General features: G+C 46.0%; 1 protein-coding gene and 1 long non-coding RNA gene across 3 annotated transcripts; one reads left to right on the top strand and one right to left on the bottom strand.

The window, feature by feature from the left end:
- Window positions 1-6,058: 6,058 nt before the first annotated feature.
- On the bottom strand, window positions 6,059-8,179 carry HOXD1 (homeobox D1). Its single transcript, XM_040228220.1, has 2 exons — window positions 7,546-8,179; window positions 6,059-7,183 (listed from the first exon to the last, which is right to left on the bottom strand). Exons 1-2 carry the CDS (start codon window positions 8,177-8,179, stop codon window positions 6,849-6,851), a joined length of 969 nt encoding a protein of 322 aa, XP_040084154.1. The 3' UTR covers window positions 6,059-6,848.
- Window positions 8,180-8,633: 454 nt separating this feature from the next.
- Window positions 8,634-19,111, top strand: LOC120854310. 2 transcript variants are annotated; one of them, XR_005718955.1, is made up of 3 exons: window positions 8,634-8,752; window positions 18,004-18,409; window positions 18,896-19,111. It is a non-coding gene; the product is annotated as an uncharacterized LOC120854310 (long non-coding RNA). The 2 variants fall into 2 exon arrangements; XR_005718954.1 differs by lacking the exon at window positions 8,634-8,752 and adding an exon at window positions 17,351-17,662.
- Window positions 19,112-19,809: the final 698 nt, after the last annotated feature.

Raw genomic sequence — 19,809 nt, 5'->3', positions numbered from 1 at the left:
TGATCTTCGTTTTCTGAATGTTGAGCTTTAGGCCAACTTTTTCACTCTCCTCTTTCACTTTCATCAAGAGGCTTTTGAGTTCCTCTTCACTTTCTGCCATAAGGGTGGTGTCATCTGCATATCTGAGGTTATTGATATTTCTCCCGGCAATCTTGATTTCAGTTTGTGTTTCTTCCAGTCCAGCGTTTCTCATGATGTACTCTGCACAGAAGTTAAATAAGTAGGGTGACAATATACAGCCTTGACGTACTCCTTTTCGTATTTGGAACCAGTCTGTTGTTCCATGTGTAGTTCTAACTGTTGCTTCCTGACCTGCATACAGATTTCTCAAGAGGCAGGTCAGGTGGTCTGGTATTCCCATCTCTTTCAGAATTTTCCACAGTTTATTGTGATCCACACAGTCAAAGGCTTTGGCGTAGTCAATAAAGCAGAAATAGATGTTTTTCTGGAACTCTCTTGCTTTTTCCATGATCCAGTGGATGTTGGCAATTTGATCTCTGGTTCCTCTGCTTTTTCTAAAACCAGCTTGAACATCAGGAAGTTCATGGTTCACGTATTGCTGAAGCCTGGCTTGGAGAATTTTGAGCATTACTTTACTAGCATGTGAGAAAACTGCATTTAACTTTCAGCAAATAGTATAGAGACAGACCAATGAGGGCAGAGGAGAAGGGAGACAGTGGCCGAGAGGGAGAGGGAGAAAGAAGGGGAAACTGAACGAGAGAGAGCTCATGAAATAGCAGGAGATTGTTAGCGCTAAAGGAGTAATACAAGCAATGAACGCTGCACAAGCTCAGAGGGGCTTGCTTTAAACTTGGATAGGGCAAAAGATTCTACAGAGGGGACAGGACTTGAGCTGTGCCATAGAGGATGAAGTAGGACAGGCAAAGAGAAGGTAGGATATAATTACAAGAGAGAGGAGTAGCATGAGAAACGGTTCAGAGGCGGAAAAGCTTAAATTGCCTTGGGGAAAGAATGAACGGATCATACTACCTGGGGTGAAGTTTTTGTGGCACGCAATGGTATGAGATGAACATGGATGAATAGAGATGTTGAGGGTACTTGAGTCTCAGGTTAAAGACGTTTGAGTTTCTCCCACTGGCAACCAACCAGGAGCTATCAAGAATTTAAAAGTGGAATAATATGGTGAAGACGTGGCTTTGAAATGGATTGACCAAGGAAGCGAGACGCAAGGAGATGCGGAAGGCACCCACTGCACAGATGAATGAAGGGTGATGCAGCCTATGTAGAAAAAATGGATAGAATTTGGTGACTAATAGAAAGCAAGAGTGAGCTGGTTATCTGTATCTCTTGTCTTCAACATAACAGAGCATTTACTTAGGAGTCCCACGTATCTTAAAAGAAGAGAAATTCAGGACTTCCTTGGTGGTCCAGTGGCTAAGACTCCATATTCCCAATGCAGGGGGCCAACCATCCCTGGTTGGGGAGCTAGATCCCATATGCCACAACTAAGAGTTCACATGCTTTTGAACTATTGTGTTGGAGAAGACTCCTGAGAGTCCCTTGGACTGCAAGGAGATCAAACCAGTCAATCCTAAAGGAAATCAATCCTGAATATTCATTGGAAGGACTGAAGCTGAAGCTCCAATACTTTGGCTCCCCGATAGGTAGAGCCAGTTCATTAGAAAAGACCCTGATGCTGGGAAAGATTGAAGGCAGGAGAAGAAGTGGACAACAGAGGGCGAGATGGTTGGATGGCATCATCAACTCAATGGACATGAGTTTCAGCAAGCTCTGGGAGATGGTGAAGGACAGGGATGCCTGATGTGCTGCAGTCCATGGGGTCTCAAAGAGTCAGACACAACCAAGTGACTGAACAACAATGCCACTACTAGAGATCCCACATGGTGCAACTGAGACTCAGCACAGCCAAATAAACAATTTTTTTTAAATTTTGAAAAAAAGAGAAATTCAAAATTACCTCTTTATTCTGAAATGAAGAAATTCAGAATTAAGAACTAGGAGATTGAGAATGTGAAACCCTGACACTCATTTGAAAAGTTTCTTAGTAGACCCTAATTTATCTGTTCAAAGGGAGGATGTAACTTCCAGGAAGGGGGCTATCACCGTTGTTCATTGTTAACTTTTTTGTTCATCAAGTCAACACCATGAGAAACATTACCCAACTCACTCACACCACACACATACACATCCTAAAACTCCATAGGTTAACTTTACAAGACCTCAGATATTACTTCAACAGTGTCTCTTGTTCATAATAGTCATACAGTTTCATTATTGCTAAATAAACTATTCAGTAATAGCCAGCAGAATAAAGAATTATGGAAGGATACGCGATAAGAAAACAGAATGATCATCCAAACCAACCCTTTTTGTTTTATTGGAGAAACTGAGAAAAGGGAAGATATTTTCCCTTTTAATCAGGAAACACAATTAGTGTTAACACATTTAGCACATGTGTGTGTGCATGCTAAGTTGCTTCAGTCATGTCTGACTGTGCAACCCTATGGACTGTAAACCACTAACTAGGCTCTTCTATCCACGAGATTCTTCAGGCAAGAATACTGGAGTGGCTTGCCATGCCCTTCTCCATGGGATCTTCATCTGGGTCTCCTGCATTGCAGGCGGGCTCTTTACCATCTGAGCCACCTTGGACTTCCCTGGTGGTTCAGACGGTCAAGCATCTGCCTACAATGTGGGAGACCCAGGTTCGATTCTTGGGTTGGGAAGATCCCCTGGAGAAGGAAATGGCAACCCACTCCAGTATTCTTGCCTGGAAAATCCCATGGATGGAGGAGCCTGGTTGGCTACTGTCCATGGGGTCGCAAAGAGTCGGACACAACTGAGCGACTTCACTATCTATCTAGTGTTAAAAGCAATTATTTGTCTCATCTTACAAGTGATGGCTGGGTAGTGGGAATAGAGAAATCTTTCAGGAAGGAACAGAGGTGAACCCAAAGAAATGTAAACTTCACTAACTTGGACCCTATAAGTTCTAGGGAAGTGCCCCAACAATTTTGCACTTATGATTTTGAGACCTTTTTTTTTTTTTTTCCTCAAGGAGATTCCCTCAAACTGTAGTTTAGGCTGTTCAAAACCCCTAAGAATGGGATGTACTAAATAGTTTAGAGGCCTCTAGAAATTCCTTGAAGATATCAGTGATCTGCTTTATTAGTTATTACAAGTCCAAGTGACCACCCTTTGGTCATCTTTTATATTTGTTAGATATATCAATAAGACTATTAGAAAATATAATGTTTAAATCTTTACAATCTAAGCAAAAGATCTTCTTTTCATACTGATGTTTAGGATTTCTTTCCATTTGGCTTGAATTTAAACACTTTGTATTTCTTCATAACATATAACTTCAGAAGCAGTTATAAGTGAGATCTTAAACAAAACTCTTTTGTATATTTGTTGCATGTTCATGCCCCAGAAATATGCTACAGAATTTAAAGCCATGAAAATCCTGATTCCTATCAACATGGAGATTTATCATTATTTGTGATATATGTCCAGCTTGGTTTCACTTTAAAACCACAAATAAAGTTTTAACAATGGACATTTTTCTCATTGAGAGGTCTATGATCAAACTAAACATCTCTCTGAAACTGATTAGGTCCTGAGGTTTTCAAATTCAATGTTCGGCAAATATAGAGCATTTGTTTGGCCATAAGAAATAATTAAGAACTTCAGAGTTTGTGCAATTCTCCTGAGCCTGCTCCTCTTTTCTGATAACATGATAATTGGACATAACCTTGTCTGGTCTTTGGCCTCACTTTATATAAGATTGAGGCAGAATAAATCACATACAATTAATCTTTTGAGGATCTAGGTGACATTGCTTTATGTTTGCACATCAGCAAGTCCTTTGTTTGCTAGTAGTCAAGTGCAGTAATGGAAATTTTTGTTATTAAATGCTTTATTTCTTCTTCCTCATTCCCAGCTATCCTGAATCCAGAAAAATAGACACAGAGTCATTCTGTGAAGACAAAGGAACATTGAATAGTTAATTATATAACAGATAGAGCTGTCCACTGTGTATTCATTCTTGTAACGAGTTGCTAGAAGAGAAATTTGCATATTTAGTTCAAAATCTTATAAAATAGAAATGAGATGGATTGTTTTAGCAGTTTCATAGTTTGTGTAGTAACCATAACACTTCATGGAAGATCTGACTCAAAAATACAAGGCTCTAAATAAATGGAAGAGGAATGCCCTACAAACATCCACATAGTGGTATCTCCACTGACAAGATATATTTAATAATGCTTAAAATTCACTTTTCCTGTATAAACAGTATCACTGTAAACCTAGGGACGGCATTTGCTTTCTCAGAACTGAAGTCTCTTTCTTCCAGTGATAGGCCTAAATTAAAATCAGCAGAAGTCACTGAGTTGTTTTTGTAGCATTTTCATTGCTGGAAGGGACCTTCAGAGGTCACCTAGTTCGTCCGGATCTCCAGCCAGGACTCTTCCTAATACTGAATATAGCTGTATAGCGATCTGCATTAAGAAAGCTTTTAAAGATCCCTGGGGTTAGTCAAAAAATAGCTAATCTTGGCGTGATTCATAGAACAGCATTATATGTATGTCAAAATAGCCACCTTCATCAGGAAAGACATCCATCAGGGCTAAGTGCTACTAGTAGCTTCAAAAGGAAAAGCATTATTTTCTCAGAGAAAAGGGTGGTAAATTAAGGAAATGACCAAGTGTGTTGCTATTTTTTTGTTTAGGTGTGCATTTGAATGCTTATCAAAAAAGAAACATTGACCACTGCAGGGGAAGCCCAGCAGATCACAACTCTTTAAGAAGTACTTTCAAATTTGCTACAGAGCCCAGAGGGGGACTGTTATCTCAAACAAGATCTGATTAGCATCAGGGTAGTGATGGGCAGATGGTGAAACATAAGAATAATATTGACAGACCTGCTTTATAAATGGTATCTTTTCCCCATAATTGGCTGAGTTTGTTAGAGTTGATCATTTTATTTCTTCAACTCCATCAAACTTTGGGTCCAATGGACAGGAATTTAAGTGTCATTTCAATTTTCTAAGACAATGACGCTATTGTTTTATAAAGTATTTCTCTACAATTATTGGACTTCTGAATTATTGGATTGAAGTACTACACTAGAATCTAGAAATTCAGCTAAAAGGAGAGCTGATGCTCTTAGCTGGATTATTGCGGGCCTTTAAGCCTTTCAGTGAAACTTGATAGAGAATTTAGATATGTCTATAACTTACGAAGTGAGGAAAACGAACTGCCCCTTCTCCCCACACAACTGTCCCAAGTATCTGCTTGTTTTTGTGTATTAACACCAGAGTTTTCCAAGTAATATTGTGTTTGGTTACATAAAAGCCTGCTCAACCATGGATGCTTTCAGGTGGGAACTGGGGGGCTGGATGGAAATAAGGTTAGAGGCTTTTTTAAAATCACATACCTTCTTGCCAACTTTCAAATTATTTTGTGCCTGGGGTGCGCCTTCAAAAAAATTCATTTGAAAATATATCATTAAAAAAACACACACATAAAGGTATCTCTATGTTCTTATAAGTTTAAACACAAAGTCTGGGTTACAGGAAGTGGAAAGCTTGACTATTGTACTGGCCTCTCCCAGCCTCCTCTGTAATTCTTGACTTTGAAAATGGGAATTCAGCCACTGAGACTTTTTGATGTGCAGCTGCCTTTCTCAGAGAACACTGACCAACTAACAAAGTCTTCAAGTTGTCTTTCTTCTTCCTTTTGTGAAAGCAGAAGACAAAAGGAAAAGGCAATGTCTCTTCAGTGTCTCCTTAGCTATACATCATCCCCACAGTGGACATCTAAACTTAATGTGCAGTCCACATATTCACCATAAAACTTGGGCACTTAAGGAAATACTTCTATAGTTACTTGATATATTGAGTTAGGTTTTTTCCTCCCTTAAACTACTCAGATAATTGTCCCTAACTAGTTTGCATAAACAGCCTTTAAGAAGTGTTGTTTTTTAAAGTTACCAGCCTAACAAATTTCCATAACAGAATTCCAAATAGAAGAAACTGAATCAGCTTTAAAGAAAGATCATCAAAATAAAGGAGTATAAGGAAAAGCAGAAAGTGGTACATTCTGTCATTTTTATTACCAAAAAAGTTCAAACCATTTACATGCTGACATTAAATGCCATATGTAAGTTTACCACAAGCAAACTTTTTAAAAAATATACATACTGTATATATTTACATTCAAGTTTGAGTAACTGGTGTCAAGATATAGTTCAGGGTCTTTACCCACCCTGTGCATTTGTTCAGCTACTAACTAAACAGAGATTGTATCTTCACTTAGGCACCTGGAGAGGTAGAAACTGCTTTTTAAAGGGTGGGGTGGGGGGGAAACCTGTAGTGCAAATGTGAGGATCACGGTTGAAGCAGCTTATACACCAAGGAGGCCTTAAGTATAACTAGCTTTGGTCATCAGAAGCTGAATACATGTAGCCTTGTCTTTTAAATTAAAACCAGATAAAACTTTCGGTAGATGCTCTTCTGAGCACATCAGGGGGTTGGCAGTTAGCAAGGAATGCTCTGCCACTCTGCAGGGGAAACTGCATATGAATAAGCTAGGCAACATAGCAGTAGGGCTGGGCTGGCAGCCGGGCACCTTTTCCCTGATAAGACACAATACACAGATGAGTGGCTTTAGAGACTTCAAATTAACATCTGTACACCCACAGCCTGGAAATCAGAAGCCACCAAGGTACTTCCTCTCCCAAGTGAAACCGCTCTTATTTCCACCATGCCCACCTCCATTCCAAACTGAGCTAATAAGTCCAGAGAGGGGTGGGGTGGCCCAAGAGTTCTGCAGCCCACAGTTCGCCAGCGACGTGACTAAACCTCAGGATGGCTCCTGGGCCTGAGAGGGGCTCTCCGGGTTCTTGCCAGACTTGGCAGGGCTCGGTCCTGAGAGGGGAAGCTGGAAGGAAGCCGAGGGGGTGACCGAGGGCAGAAGCCCTTCCCGTTCCCTTTTCTTCTGTTTCATCCTGCGGTTCTGGAACCAGATTTTGACTTGGGTGTCATTCAGTTGCAATGAGTTGGCTATCTCGATGCGTCGGGCCCGAGTTAAGTACTTATTGAAATGAAACTCCTTCTCCAGTTCTGTCAGTTGCTTGGTGCTGAAATTCGTGCGGATCGCGCTGGAGGGGGTGGCGGCTCCATACTCCGCGAATTTGCCTGCAACGTAAAGACAGGGCGTCGTCAGCGTGGCGCGATGACACGGAGACGCGACTTTGGGAGAGCTTTGGGGCCACACTAGAATCAGAGTTACTGAGCGGCCCTTCTGGGTCTCCGAACACGGCTGTGCCAAGAGAAAAGCTTCACGGAGCGCTCCTTCCCTCAATTTTCTCAACCCCTGGCATTCGGGGCACGCTCAATGCAATTCCGCCTGGTTTAATAATGCCTGGGGCCGCGTGTTCCCCATAAGACCCAAACCGCCGTCCAAGGGACCGCTGCAGCGCGCCCTCGGCTCAGTTCCGCTGGGCAGGCTCGATCCCCAACCCCAGTCGCGTCCGTCCGTCCAAGGCTCAAGTACTTACTTTTCTTCGGCGCGTTCCTCTTCACTTTCATCCACTCGAACGTGCTGAAGGCGGCAGGGAGGCCGGAGGCTGGGGACGCACACTTGGGGTAGACGCCGGGAGCGGGGGACGCGGTCTGGAAGGCCCCAGAGTGGCCGTCGGTCTGCTCTTTGAGACACGCCGAGAAGGGGCCCGGCTCGCCGAAGGCCGCGTAATCCACTTGGCCACTGAGGAGGAAGGAGCCGCCTCCAGAGAAGACAGCCGAGGTGGCGTAATGGACGTGCGCCCCGCCGTCGTCTGCCGGCCGCCCGAGCGCGCACGGTAAATCGTATGCGGGCGCAGAGCCCGGGAGGCAGTAGTCCTCGCCCCCGGCCTGGACAGGTGCGGCGCCTGGCTCGTAGGCCCCCTCTAGGGGGCACGGCGCGTACGCGGGCGCGGCAGGCCCGGGAGGCTGCGCCGGGGCGGCCGGGGGCGAGGGCACCGCTCGCGCCGCGGCCAGGGGCAGGCAGCTAACAAACGCGCCGTCGCCGCTGCCCAGGGGGAAGGCGGGCTGCAGGACCACGGGCCGGGCGTCGGCACGACAGAACTTGGGCGCGAAGCTCAGCAAGTCGCCGCCGTCCCGGCCGCACGACACGTAGTCGAGGTAGGAGCTCATGGTTCTGGCCCACCCACCGGAGCGCGCCGGCTGGGCCTGGGTGTGGGGTCCGCAGGACCGCCGCGCTCTGCGCCGTTCCGCCTCCCCTGTGCCTCCCCTGTCTAGTCGACCTGCCCTCGCCGAGCCATGGCGAGCCAGCCGGGGGTAAATAGTGGCCTAATATAGAGGCGGGGTGGCCACGTGGCGCCGGCCGGCCAATGGGCGCCGTCCCCGCACGGCCCGAGTCCCGACTGGCGCGCGGCTCCACGCGCCTGCCCGGCCGCCAACTTTGCCAAACAGGCGGGAGGCCGCCGCCCCGCGCCCCAACCCGGCCCAGGGGACAGCCTCTGGCCCCGGGAATGCTTGGCTAAGGGCGGGGCCTGAGCGCTAAACGCCCGCTTCCCGGACAGGTATTGGACAAGTTAGGGGCAGAAAAGCAGGGAGAGCCGCTTGGGGGAAGAGGAGAGACTGGAGAGGGGGAGAGCCTGTTCTACACCATGGGTGGCTAGCCCCTCGAGTGCGGATGGTGGGCGCCGCGGTGCGGGAAGGGTTAAAAGGCCCTACGGAACCCCTTCCTAGCCTCCTCCAGGGAAGGTAAAGTGATTTCTCTTCCCTTTTTTCTCTGAACCCTATGTGCTTTCAGTATTCTTGGCACTGGTGATATCTCTGGTGCTCAGACGGTAAAGAATCCGCCTCCAACGCGTGAGACCTGGGTTCGATCCCTGGGTTGGGCAGATCCCCTGGCGGAGGGCATGGCAACCCACTCCAGTATTCTTGCTTGGAGAACCCTATGGGCAGAGGAACATGCCGAGTTACAGTCCATGGGGTCGAAAAGCGTCGGACACGACTGAGCGACTAAGCACACAAACCTGGAGTAGACGTTTAATTTTCCTTTCCCCTCAGCCCCGACTTTGGAGACGTAAATTTTATGCTGTAGGTGCTGTGTGGTTGGGACGGCACAAAATCTTCACTTCTAGGCTAGACTTTCACGTTACTTCGCAGCTTCTTCCACTGCTCCCATTTGTGGTGCGTGAGAAGCGAGGGTTGAGTGCGGATTTTGATTTGGACAGAAGATAAAGTTTCTGCCTGTGGGACGTTTAGCAGATTATTCTCGTGGACTAGTCTGTAAAAGAATCTGCCGTTGGGATGAGTCGCTCTGGGAGATTGGCTCTCGCACCCGTGCTGCGCCCGCTTTTTTAGAGGTACTTTGGCTCCAGGGCGCAAAGGCTTCTCAGGGACCCGTCAGATCTCAGAGGTTTGGACGGGCTTGTGCCTCTAAGCAATTAAAGCTTCTGTTCCATCAGATAAGTGCTGCGTCGTCTCTTGCGAGTGAAATCTGAGGGCTCACAATGTTAATGGGCTCACGTCTTTCCCTTGATAATATGGTTTTGTTTACTGAGTGTAGAGAGACGGGAAATAAAAGTGCAATTGGCACAGGAAATGGTGGGTAGAAGAGTTACAAAGCTTTACACTGACAAACTTTCCAACTTCCTTGAAGATTTTTTTTTTTAATGTTTCCTTCTTTAGGGCTCTAGGAAAAGTAACAAGTTAAATAAATAAATAGATGTTATTTACACACAGCAGTAATGAAAGAGGGTGGTTTCCTAAAACTCTGTGTGAATAAAGAGCCTACTCTTGGCTTTTTCAAGTGCTTTTAAGAACTTGATCTGTTATAGCCTCTGAGTTATGGTGACCGAGGTTTTATTATTGTTTTACTGATCCACTTGTCATGAAAGAGCTATTGAGCCCTTGCCTAAAATTCCACTCTGAGGAAGTCTGGAAAATAGGAGTGGTTACAGTCCAGGGAGCCAGTTCCCTACAGGTATGTGAACTTGTGAATAAACAGAGAGGCACCGAAAGTGTTAACCACAGTGCTGAGGCTGAAGTTGAGCCAGGATGGGGGAAGGCTAAGCCAGGAGGGGAGGGGATAGGTAGAGGGTGGACACCAAGGAATGAGCACAAAGCTGAAGAGGTCTAGGATTCCTGCACTGCTGAAGTTCTTGGATTTCGCTGGGAAATAAAATTCTGGGCTGGAAAATAGCCCTTCAAGCTTGATATTGCTACTTCAATTATCTCCTGTAGCCAGTCACACAGCAAAGGTCCTAAATAGTTTTTATTTTCTAAATAGTTTTTTAAAAGAAAAAATTAAGGCTCTTCTCTAGCACCTTGGCTGGGAAATAATAGACCTCTTTGGAGCTAACTCAGGATTCAAATACATAGGCATTTCTTCACTGTCCTTCGTCTGTACCCTTAATGCAAAAGTATCAATAGGTCACAATGTCCCTTAACCCCTCACTGGCTAGACTTCAGTTTTTACCAGTTTTTACCAGCATAATGTCTCAGCTCTCACACTCCTGTCTCAAAACTAGAAGACTCAGTCTCAGATGGTACTCATCTGATCACAGCTCCTAGATCCAGAGGCCCAAGAGGGTCAAGAAGGAAGGGCGGCCTTGTCAGCTTCTCTGGAGGAAGACCTCCAGCCCTCTACAACCCAGGTGGAGGACAGAAAACCATGGTCTGGCAAATGTGGCCCAAACCTATCAAATTAAGTGCCTTTTCTCTAAGGTTTCAGGAAAAACAGCCAGCCTAGATGCCTTGGCAACGGTCATTTCAACAAAGACCGCGTTTTTGCTGCTAAGCATTTGGAACAAAGATTGGGTCCTGCATGTCGCAGTTAAGCACTGACTTTGTTGCACCCATGCGCTGCACACACTATTTCCCTGAAGCGAAATTTGGGAGACTGAGCTTTGCTGAGGGAAGAAGACGTCCTGAAAACGACATCTAAAATTAATAATCTAAAAATTAGATTTTAAAAAGTTTGTTATTTTAACAACTGTGGATGAGAGTAAGTAGGTGGGGTTTTCAGTATTTGTTCAGACCCAGTAACAGGTCCCTGATAACTGCATGCACAGAGCTGTATTCTGTTCATCCTTCTCTCTATCCCCTTTACTCTCCCAGCCTTTGGCATATACTACACCTTGGGGCTCAGAGTTTCCATCTCCACTCCTGGGCTGTTCTGACTTGCTCAGGATGAAAGTCAAGAGTTTGGTTATCTCAGACTCAGATTCAATAAACATTTGCCAAAGACCTACTGTGTAAAAACTTTTTGTTAGGGGAGGGTTAGGCTAAGAAAAAAGATATTTTTAAACCAAAGGAATAGGGATTCATTTTTGACACGTGTTAGCTATGCTATAAATCTACTCTAGGAAAATATGAATCTATAATTTTCTAAGGAGATGTTGGAAGGTATTATTAGGGCAATTGGTGTATATAAAGATATGAATACAGGATATTTTGAGTACCTTTAAAGTTTGTCTCCTAGAAGTTCACAGGATATAGAAGAAACATCTTAAGGATTTTATTGCTTGTTCCCAAGGGTCACTTGCCCTGCTGGTTCCTGGTGCTGTGAGTTCTCAGCAGGAGGTGGCAGCCTAGGGGCCTGACTGCCAGGTTGTGTTTGATGTAGGAATGCTTTGAAATCTCTCCCATCCTACTTACCACAGCAGTCACCCCCAACCACCCCCCAGGACTACCTTTCTCTCTACCATTCAAACAAGCAGCTTCTTTTCCGCAGACAGAGCAGTGGAGGCTCAGCAGTCTAGTCTTCTGTGTGTTTACAGTTGTTCCTGAAAAGCCTCTTACAATCCTTCTCCACAAATCCCATTGTGTTATCCCTTTAAGATGCTTATGTGCTTGCTAAATCCTTTCAATCCTGTGCAACTCTTTGCAACCCTATGGACCATAGCCCCCAGGCTCCTCTGAGCATGGGATTCTCCAGGCAAGAGTACTGGAGTGGGTTACCATGCCCTCCTCCAAAGGATCTTCCCAACCCAGGGATCAAACCCACTTCTCCTGCATTGGCAGGTGGGTTCTTTACCACTAGTGCCACCTGGGAAGCTCAGCGATGCTTGAGCACAGGCAAACTCTTGGCTCCACAGTCCCAAAGGACAGAAAGGCTCTTGCTTGTTGGGATAAAAAGTGGGGTTGTCTTTTCTCTTAAGCAAGATTTGTAGTTCTCTGCAGCACCTTGCTATCCCAAGATAGGGGTAGAGATAAACAGGATCCTAAAGACAAGAATTCAAAGCTTGTCAGAAGTCTGATACCATGACCCTTCCTGAGGAAAAGAGTCTAGTGTGCTGTGACTTTTCCTAGAGCTTTGTAAAAGGCTTGTAAGTCAAGGCTGTCCCTGGCATATGGGAGGCATTCAAGAAACGTTTGTTGGGCAGAAATGAAAATGGACAGAATGGTGTGTCTTCACCATGACCAATGTTGGCTAAAGGATATCCTTAGATTACTGGCTCCTAGCACCACTTCAGGTGGGTAGGAATCACCAGAGAAGCTGGTTTAAATGTGCCGTTTCCTTAGCCTTCCCCCACCCCCACTGAGCTTCTAATCCAGTAGGTCTGACTCAGGAGTCTTTCTTTTTAATAAATCTGTCGAATGATTCTAAAGCAGTATTCTTCAGAGCCACACTTTGAAAATGTCTGCTTTAGGAGCTGGGGTAGGGGGTAGTGTGGGGAGATGGGGTAAGTCTTGACCAGCACGATGAGAGCTCATGGCTAAATAGAGCGGGATTATACCTGAAAATTATCCAGAAGCCCATTGGAAGGTAGAGGAGGAGAGATCAACGTCAAGATCAAACTTAAGTCTCGCTAGACTAAAGTTCCAGAAAATGTCCTTAAAAGGTAGTCAGTAGGAGCGTCCCAAGTTTTGCTGACAAAATAGTGCTTTGAAGAGATCTAGCTCACTTGTTGCCACTTCCCTAACCTGACTTTGAGAATGTAGTGGAGTAGGAAGTGAAAGAAAGGGATTTACACTGGCAATCCCTTCAGAGGAAGCTGAGTGGTTCTGAGGCAATGGGAAGAAGGAAGGAGTAGGAATGGGGGTCTTAAGAGAGAAGCCAGCTCTCATTTCCTTCCATCTCTCCCAAATGGTCTGGAATGAGCATTTAAGCTCTCAGGATCCAAAGCAGGCCACCGTCCCTTGGCCTAAGGTGTAACTCTTACTGTGGCTAAAGATTGACCTTTTGCCGCACAGGATGTCAATGCTAGAAGACCCCTTAGAGAGAGAAGTGACATCAAACCCCTCATTTTAGTGGCGAAGCTACTTTATTTACTCAGAAGTTAAAAGGCAAAGCCATCCTGCAAAAGATGAGGCCACTGGGGTCTCCTGCATCTTCAGTCTGCCAGGAGCAGAGAGTCAGGCAGCCCCTCCGCTACACAGTGGCAATGGCGACCTCTATGCTGAGCAGCTGAGTGGTGCTCAAGGAGACCACACAGCCAGTGGGCTGACTGGGAGGCCTGCCCTCCCTTTGCCATTTGTTTGCTAAACCTGTGCCCTAGACTTCTGAGGCCCCACCTTGAGCTGCTCCAGCTAGAAAGGACAGAACTGAGCCTAGATCCCTATACCCTCCATGAAGGTAAAGGATCCCCTCATTTCCTGTTCAACTGATAGGCATCAGGGTCCTGAAGATAAAACAAGAGGTATCCTTAGATTAATGTAGTTGGATAGGCAAGTACAAATAAAGATATGTGTGAACATGCAAAAGTACACCCATGTCAGTTATACTGATCTTTGGGACCTTCTGGGCAGCCCAGTGGTGAAGACCCCATGCTTCCACTGCAGGGGTCTTGGCTTTGATCCCTGGCTAGGGGGAGCAGAGGGGTGGCAGGGGAAGGTCCCACATGCCAGGTGGTATGGCCAAAAAAAAAAAAAAAAGCTGATTTTTTTTGCTCCTTTATCTTTATTATAGCTATTAAGTTTAAATTTATATGATTCAAGATTCAAAGGGTACAAAAGGGTACCCTTTCTTTCTCCCACCTCTGTGCGCAGGCACCTAGTTCTCCTTCACATGAACACCAATTTTGAGTTTCTTCACCAGTTTTATGAGTATATCTTTCCAGAAATACTTTCTACTTCACAATTATAGATAGATAAATATCTAGTTAGAGATATATCTCCCCACATTTTTACATAAATGATAACATATTACAAGACTCTTCTGCACCATGCTCCCCTCCCATTATATCTTGAAGATCCTTTCTTTCTACTTTCTTACACCTTTACGCTGTTCTACTGTATACACCTACTACAATTTATTTAGCTAGTCCCTTATTAGTGGGCATTTATTTTCATTTTGGTATTAAGACACATTTTCAACGTTTTGCCTATTAGAAAAAATTCCTAGACATGAAATTACTTAATCTAATATATGTGTACTGGCAATGTTTCTATATATTGCTAAATCACTCTCTTTAGAAGTGAATCAATTTATACTTCTACAGTAACATATGAGAATTCCTGTTTCCTCGTACCTTTGATAAGTCAGTGGGATATTAAAGTTTTTTTTTAATTTTTGCCAATCTGATAAGTGAAAGATAATACCCTTATAGCACCTCCAAAAATGTCATTCTTCTTTATCTTACCTGATCCTATTATAATTCTATTTTACAAATGCTAATAACTGACACAGAAAAAAGAAACTTACTGCAGTCACGTTCAATGTAAATGGCTAGGGTCAGATGTTCAGCACTTCCCTATACAACACAAGGAAGCCTAAGATTTAAAGAGAATGGGTGGCTACAAGCATTCCCTGAAAGACACATGGTATAAAAAAACACAGAAGCTTTCAGACATCTCTTAGAGGCCCCCTCTTTAGTGGTCTGATACCAAGACCACATTTCTGCATTCCCCTGGAGAGTACCCTCTGGAAGCTGAGGGACTCTGATTAGCAATCTGATCTGACCCAGTCCTAAGCATTAGCTTGAATTCAGTATCTTGGAAGCAGTAGGGTGTTGTTTTTAATTCCCCTGAGACTTATTTCTCACTGGCCACCCAGGATCTAAGTATTGATCAGCATGGGGGTGGGTAAGAGGATGTTTTCCCTACATTTTAGCTTTTTGTAGACCTGATAAAGATAATTCCTAAGCTTGGGAGTGCACACATGCACTGCTTTACTAATGATAAACCTGTAGACATCTTTATTGACTGTTCCGTTGACGATGAAAGTGAAGGCCGGAAAGATTAGGTGAATATCTTAGGGTCACACAGTGCATCAGTTAGCAAAGCAGAAACCAGTGAACAGAAACCTAAACCTGAACTCATTCATTTCCCCTGCAGTCTTCTCTTCCACTCCACTGTTCATTTTGGTGGATAACTGACTACCTGCTTAGGCTGTCAAAATCAAAACCTAGGGATTAGCATCCACAACTCCTCTTTCACTAATCCAATTGACCACCAAGTCCTCTGAATTCTTCCTCCTAAATGCCTCTCCTCTTCATCCTTATTAAGTTTCTCCCTCTCTAGGCTGGATTGTGGCAGCAGCCTCCTTCTTTGTTCTTCCCGCTTCCTATCTCTCCTTTCTCCCACCAGACACAGTACCCCCTAGAGTCAGCTTTCCAAATATAGATAACAAATGACCACATGTCCCAGCTGAAGACCTTTAGTGGCTCTCCCTTGCCTACATGTTAAGTCCAGGTGCGCTTCCGTGGCCCTTACACAGCCTCTCTGTCCAGCCAGATGCCTCACTCCGAGCTCCTCCCCTTGGTCTAGGTCCATACCTTGCTCTTTCTTCCCTCCCTGCTTTAGTATGTGCTGCTCTCTCCACCTGGTAGATCACTCCTTCTTGGGCCTAAAAAACTCCTATACTTCAGGAACCCAAATTCACCTCTTCTGAGAAGCCTTTTTTGACACTACGATACTGTTAATGACTCCTTTATTCCAGGAACATTTTGGCCACACCTCTGTTATAGTGTCTGTCATACTAATCTTAGGATTAATTCTTTTCCTACCCCAGTAGACTGAAAAGCATATGCCATTAGTGACTCAATTTTTATATCCCAGAGCCCAGCACAGTACACGTAGGAACTGTTCAGTAGGCACTGCTGAAGAGAGAAGACTCTGAACCAAGAACAAGAGGTTCAGTATTTTAACTGCTGGAGGAGTTCAGGACACTGTAGAGGCCTTAAGGCTTCAGCTTATATCCATCTGAGGAAAATGATAGTAGAACATTTCTCCAGGACAAGCTATTTCCACCCAAGAGGATAGTGAGAGAGAAGAGGACTGAGGGCAGAGGGAGAGAGCTGGGACTTTCTGTCCTCCAGGGGCTCTTTACTGTGGGCTGAGACAACACATTAACTTGAGAAATTTCCCATCTCATATCACTGAGAACAAAAGTTAAAAAGAGAGGGTAGCCCAGAACTCTCTTGGAATTTATGACAAAGAGGACAGCGGGTGCCACTCAAGAGGGGGTATCAGAGTGCTTCCCCACCCACTCACCCAGGCCTTCCTGCTGTGAACAGCTCTGACTGAGGCCTGCCCCTCGCCCCCAGCTGTCGTCTGCTCCTTTACGGTGTTTCTAAAATGAACCCCCAAGAGCTAAAGTGAAACTACTCCAAGCCTTCCCTCATATCATAAAAGAGAGAAGAGGCATATCATTGTGGTTAGTGTTTTAAGTGTATTTTAATGGTTATTTTAAATGGCATTCAAGTTTAGTTCCAAGTTCAACACGGGTTCTTAACCTCCTTCCTCCCATACAAATAGGAAATAGTCCTGAAGGACAATGAGAGAACTCGGTCAGCATCTCCCCTGAATTCTGATCCCTCGGGACATCCTTTATAAAACTCTTAAATAAAAGTGTTTCCAAGAACCTTCCCACCTATTGAGGTTTTTTCTCGTCCTGCCCTCAGAGACGGGTTTGTCCCTTTCTGGGGGGACAGCAGCGGTGAAGGGAGTCACTGGGGCAAGCGCGAAGTGCGCGGAGGGGGGGCGTGGAGGGGGGTCCGGGACGCTCGGGGCACCCGGCGCCCTGCCTGGCCTGCGGGCGGGGCTGCTGGGCGGCTGCCGTCCCTGGCGAGGGGAAGACCGGGCGGCGCTGCCCTCGGGCCTGGCGCGGCAGAGCGCGGGGCGGCAGGTCGCGCCCTCCGTTACCGCTCAGCCGGCGTACCCGCGTCTCCTCCGCTTGCGGTTTCTGGTCGGATCCCAGCTGGCCCGGACTTGCTCCGAAGTAGGAGGAACCGCTGTCGAGCGAAAAGTGCACACCGGTGATTGATGAACTCTTAATAGAACTAACCTCTCCCGCCCCCAGCCTAGACACACACGCAGAGCAGGCCTTCACTCCAGCCCCTCCCCTGGCCTCCCCGCGGGCCAGGGGGACGCGGTCGCCAGCCGGTTGGGTGATTAACTCACCGTTTGTCTTTCGGAAAGTGTTCCAGGTGGGTCGGAACACCCTCCCGTCCGCCGCGCCGCCGGGAGAGCGGGTCAAGCGCGCGTCACGTGGCGCTGGCCGAGCCGGCCTTTGTGCGGCGCGACCGCCCCACCGCCCCGGGGAGGCGGCAACTATTGTTCCCCGTGGGGGTGGGAGGCTCTCCGACTCGGGGTCCACGCCGGCCCTCTCCAGTGTGCCCCCAGGTTCGAGCCTGGGTGGGGGCCTCCTTTGTGTGTTTTTGCCGGCGACGGAGATGGCATCGTTGCTGCCCCAAGGGGTTAGCAGAGCGGGTGAAAGAGGTCAGTTCTGGCTCTGCCACTGCCTGGAGTTCAACCCAACCGACCCACTTCCCCGGTCATTTGGCCCTCAGGCCCTTGTGGAGATGGGGAGAGGTGTGGTATTTTAGGGCAGCTTTCCTACCAGTAGAGCCATTAGAAGGCCTTCTGCCTGTCTCCTAAGTCAGGGACTCTCATCGCCTCCTTCAAAAAGGCCTTGGTCCAACAGGCACTCAGATTTTAGCCCAGCTTCCCCACCTAAAACACTGCCTCTGTACCAGGGTTCTCCATGCATCCTGATTTCAATTAAGATCTCCTCTTTGGGCTCTTACTAATGTTAAAATCCTATTCTCATGATTTTCCAGATTTTATTCTTCCATATAAAATGACCCCAACTAGATATAGGAACCATTCAAGAGACCTACCCCTGGAGGAGGAAATGGCAACCCACTCCAATATTCTTGCCTGGGAAATCCCATGGACAGAGGCGCCTACGAGGCTACAGTCCATAGAGTAGCAAAGAGTCACGACTGAGCAATGAGCAGGAAGAAGAGATTTTACCTCAAGATCTGGGAGAAGACTTCTGTAGTATCTCCCACCATGCTGATCTTCTGGGAACCCATCACCTGCTTCTGCTACTGCAAATGACTGGACATCCATTAACCTTGGTTCTTCATGTGTGGAAACCTTTTGTTTACTGTGCTTCAGAAGGCTGGGCCTGGCTTGAAAATGGATCTTTGAATTGTCTTTGTACTTTCCCAACTTGCCAAGGTGAGTATGAGACCTGAGTGAAATGTTTAGGCATGGGCTTTGGGTTAGGCATATAAATCCATTTGGCTAAGTCTGGGCACCCAAAATAAAGGGCTTTGTAGCTGGAGTAGAAGACAAGGGAGCAGTGATAACTAATATTTCATCCTCTGTAATGATCTTCTCTACCACCAGCATCACCAATGCAGTAAGTGCACAGGATTCATCTACCCTATGTTTTTTCTCTCCATCCAGACCCTTCTACAAGAGAGCTCTGAGAGAGCCAGTTCTCAGAGTTGCTATGGGTGCAGCTGGCGACTCAGCCTCACTTCCCTGTGCCTGAAGTGTCAAGGAATAGGCCTGCTCACCCAAGCCATAGCTACATCCCCTCTCTAGAAAGTTGCAGTGCCTTGAAGTAATCAGACTATAGGCCTGTGGGAACTGGAGCCTTCTGTCTCTCTTTTTATTTACTTAATATGAACTGCTGTTCATCCTGTTCTTTTCCTACAGTTTCTGAAAGAAGGACCAGAGTAATGCCAAGAGTTGCCAGATGAAGAGGACCTTCCTGGATTCTGTAACGGGGATTAACCCATTCTTGACTTCAGGAGGCAGTTTCAACTAATTCTTAGGATAAAGTCTAAACAGGCCTGGGATGTCCCTTGAATATCCATGGTGTAAACAGGCTTCTGGCTCCCCCAGGTCAAGAAGAGAAACACTTTTTTAGAATGTTGGGTTTCTCCTTTGTTATTCAAACATACACCCACACTTCACTCTCCCTAATGAAAAACCTCAACAGATGGGGAGCCTAGGTGCTCAAGCCTGCTGGCTGAGATCACTTCACTCAAGTGTCAATTGGCTGGTACAGAATGGGGGAAGGAGAGGAATGAGTAACTACTATGGTTAATTACCAGGTTTAAAATACTCCTTACAGATACAAATTTGAAAAATGCTTTTCAGCAAGGTTAGCAGCCTCTGGGGCCTGGGGAACCAATTTGGCTGATGCATCTCTGATAGGGACTAGGCCTTACAGTTTCACCAAGGGGCAAGCACTTGCTCTGTATTCTCTCCCTCTCTTATTTGGAAGCCTCTACAAAGAAATGGTACAAATGGATAGTTAACAAATGATTCCATCTGAGAAGGATTTTTCTCTGTGAGGTCCTTAGATAAGGCTGAGGTCTGAAAGCCAGGAGGTAGAATGTGTTACCGCCCTTTCTTGCCACCTTTCCTCTGCAGCTTCCCTATCCCCTTGGCTAACTCGGTAGGGTTTTCTCACTCCACTGCAGGCTGGGTCTTGAGTTTCTCCTTGGTAGCCAGGGCAGGCTCTCCCTGTCCCTAAATCTTTTCCCACCCCCAGTTCTCATTCTGCAGCTGGTCATTCCAGCTACTTCATCTCAACCCTGCTTTAATTCACGTTTGATTGGCAA

The sequence above is a fragment of the Oryx dammah genome, unplaced genomic scaffold, assembly GCF_014754425.2.
Source record: "Oryx dammah isolate SB20612 unplaced genomic scaffold, SCBI_Odam_1.1 HiC_scaffold_27, whole genome shotgun sequence".
NCBI lineage: Eukaryota > Metazoa > Chordata > Mammalia > Artiodactyla > Bovidae > Oryx > Oryx dammah.
Note: the sequence above shows the minus strand (reverse complement) of the source record. Positions and strands in the feature narration are given on the sequence as shown.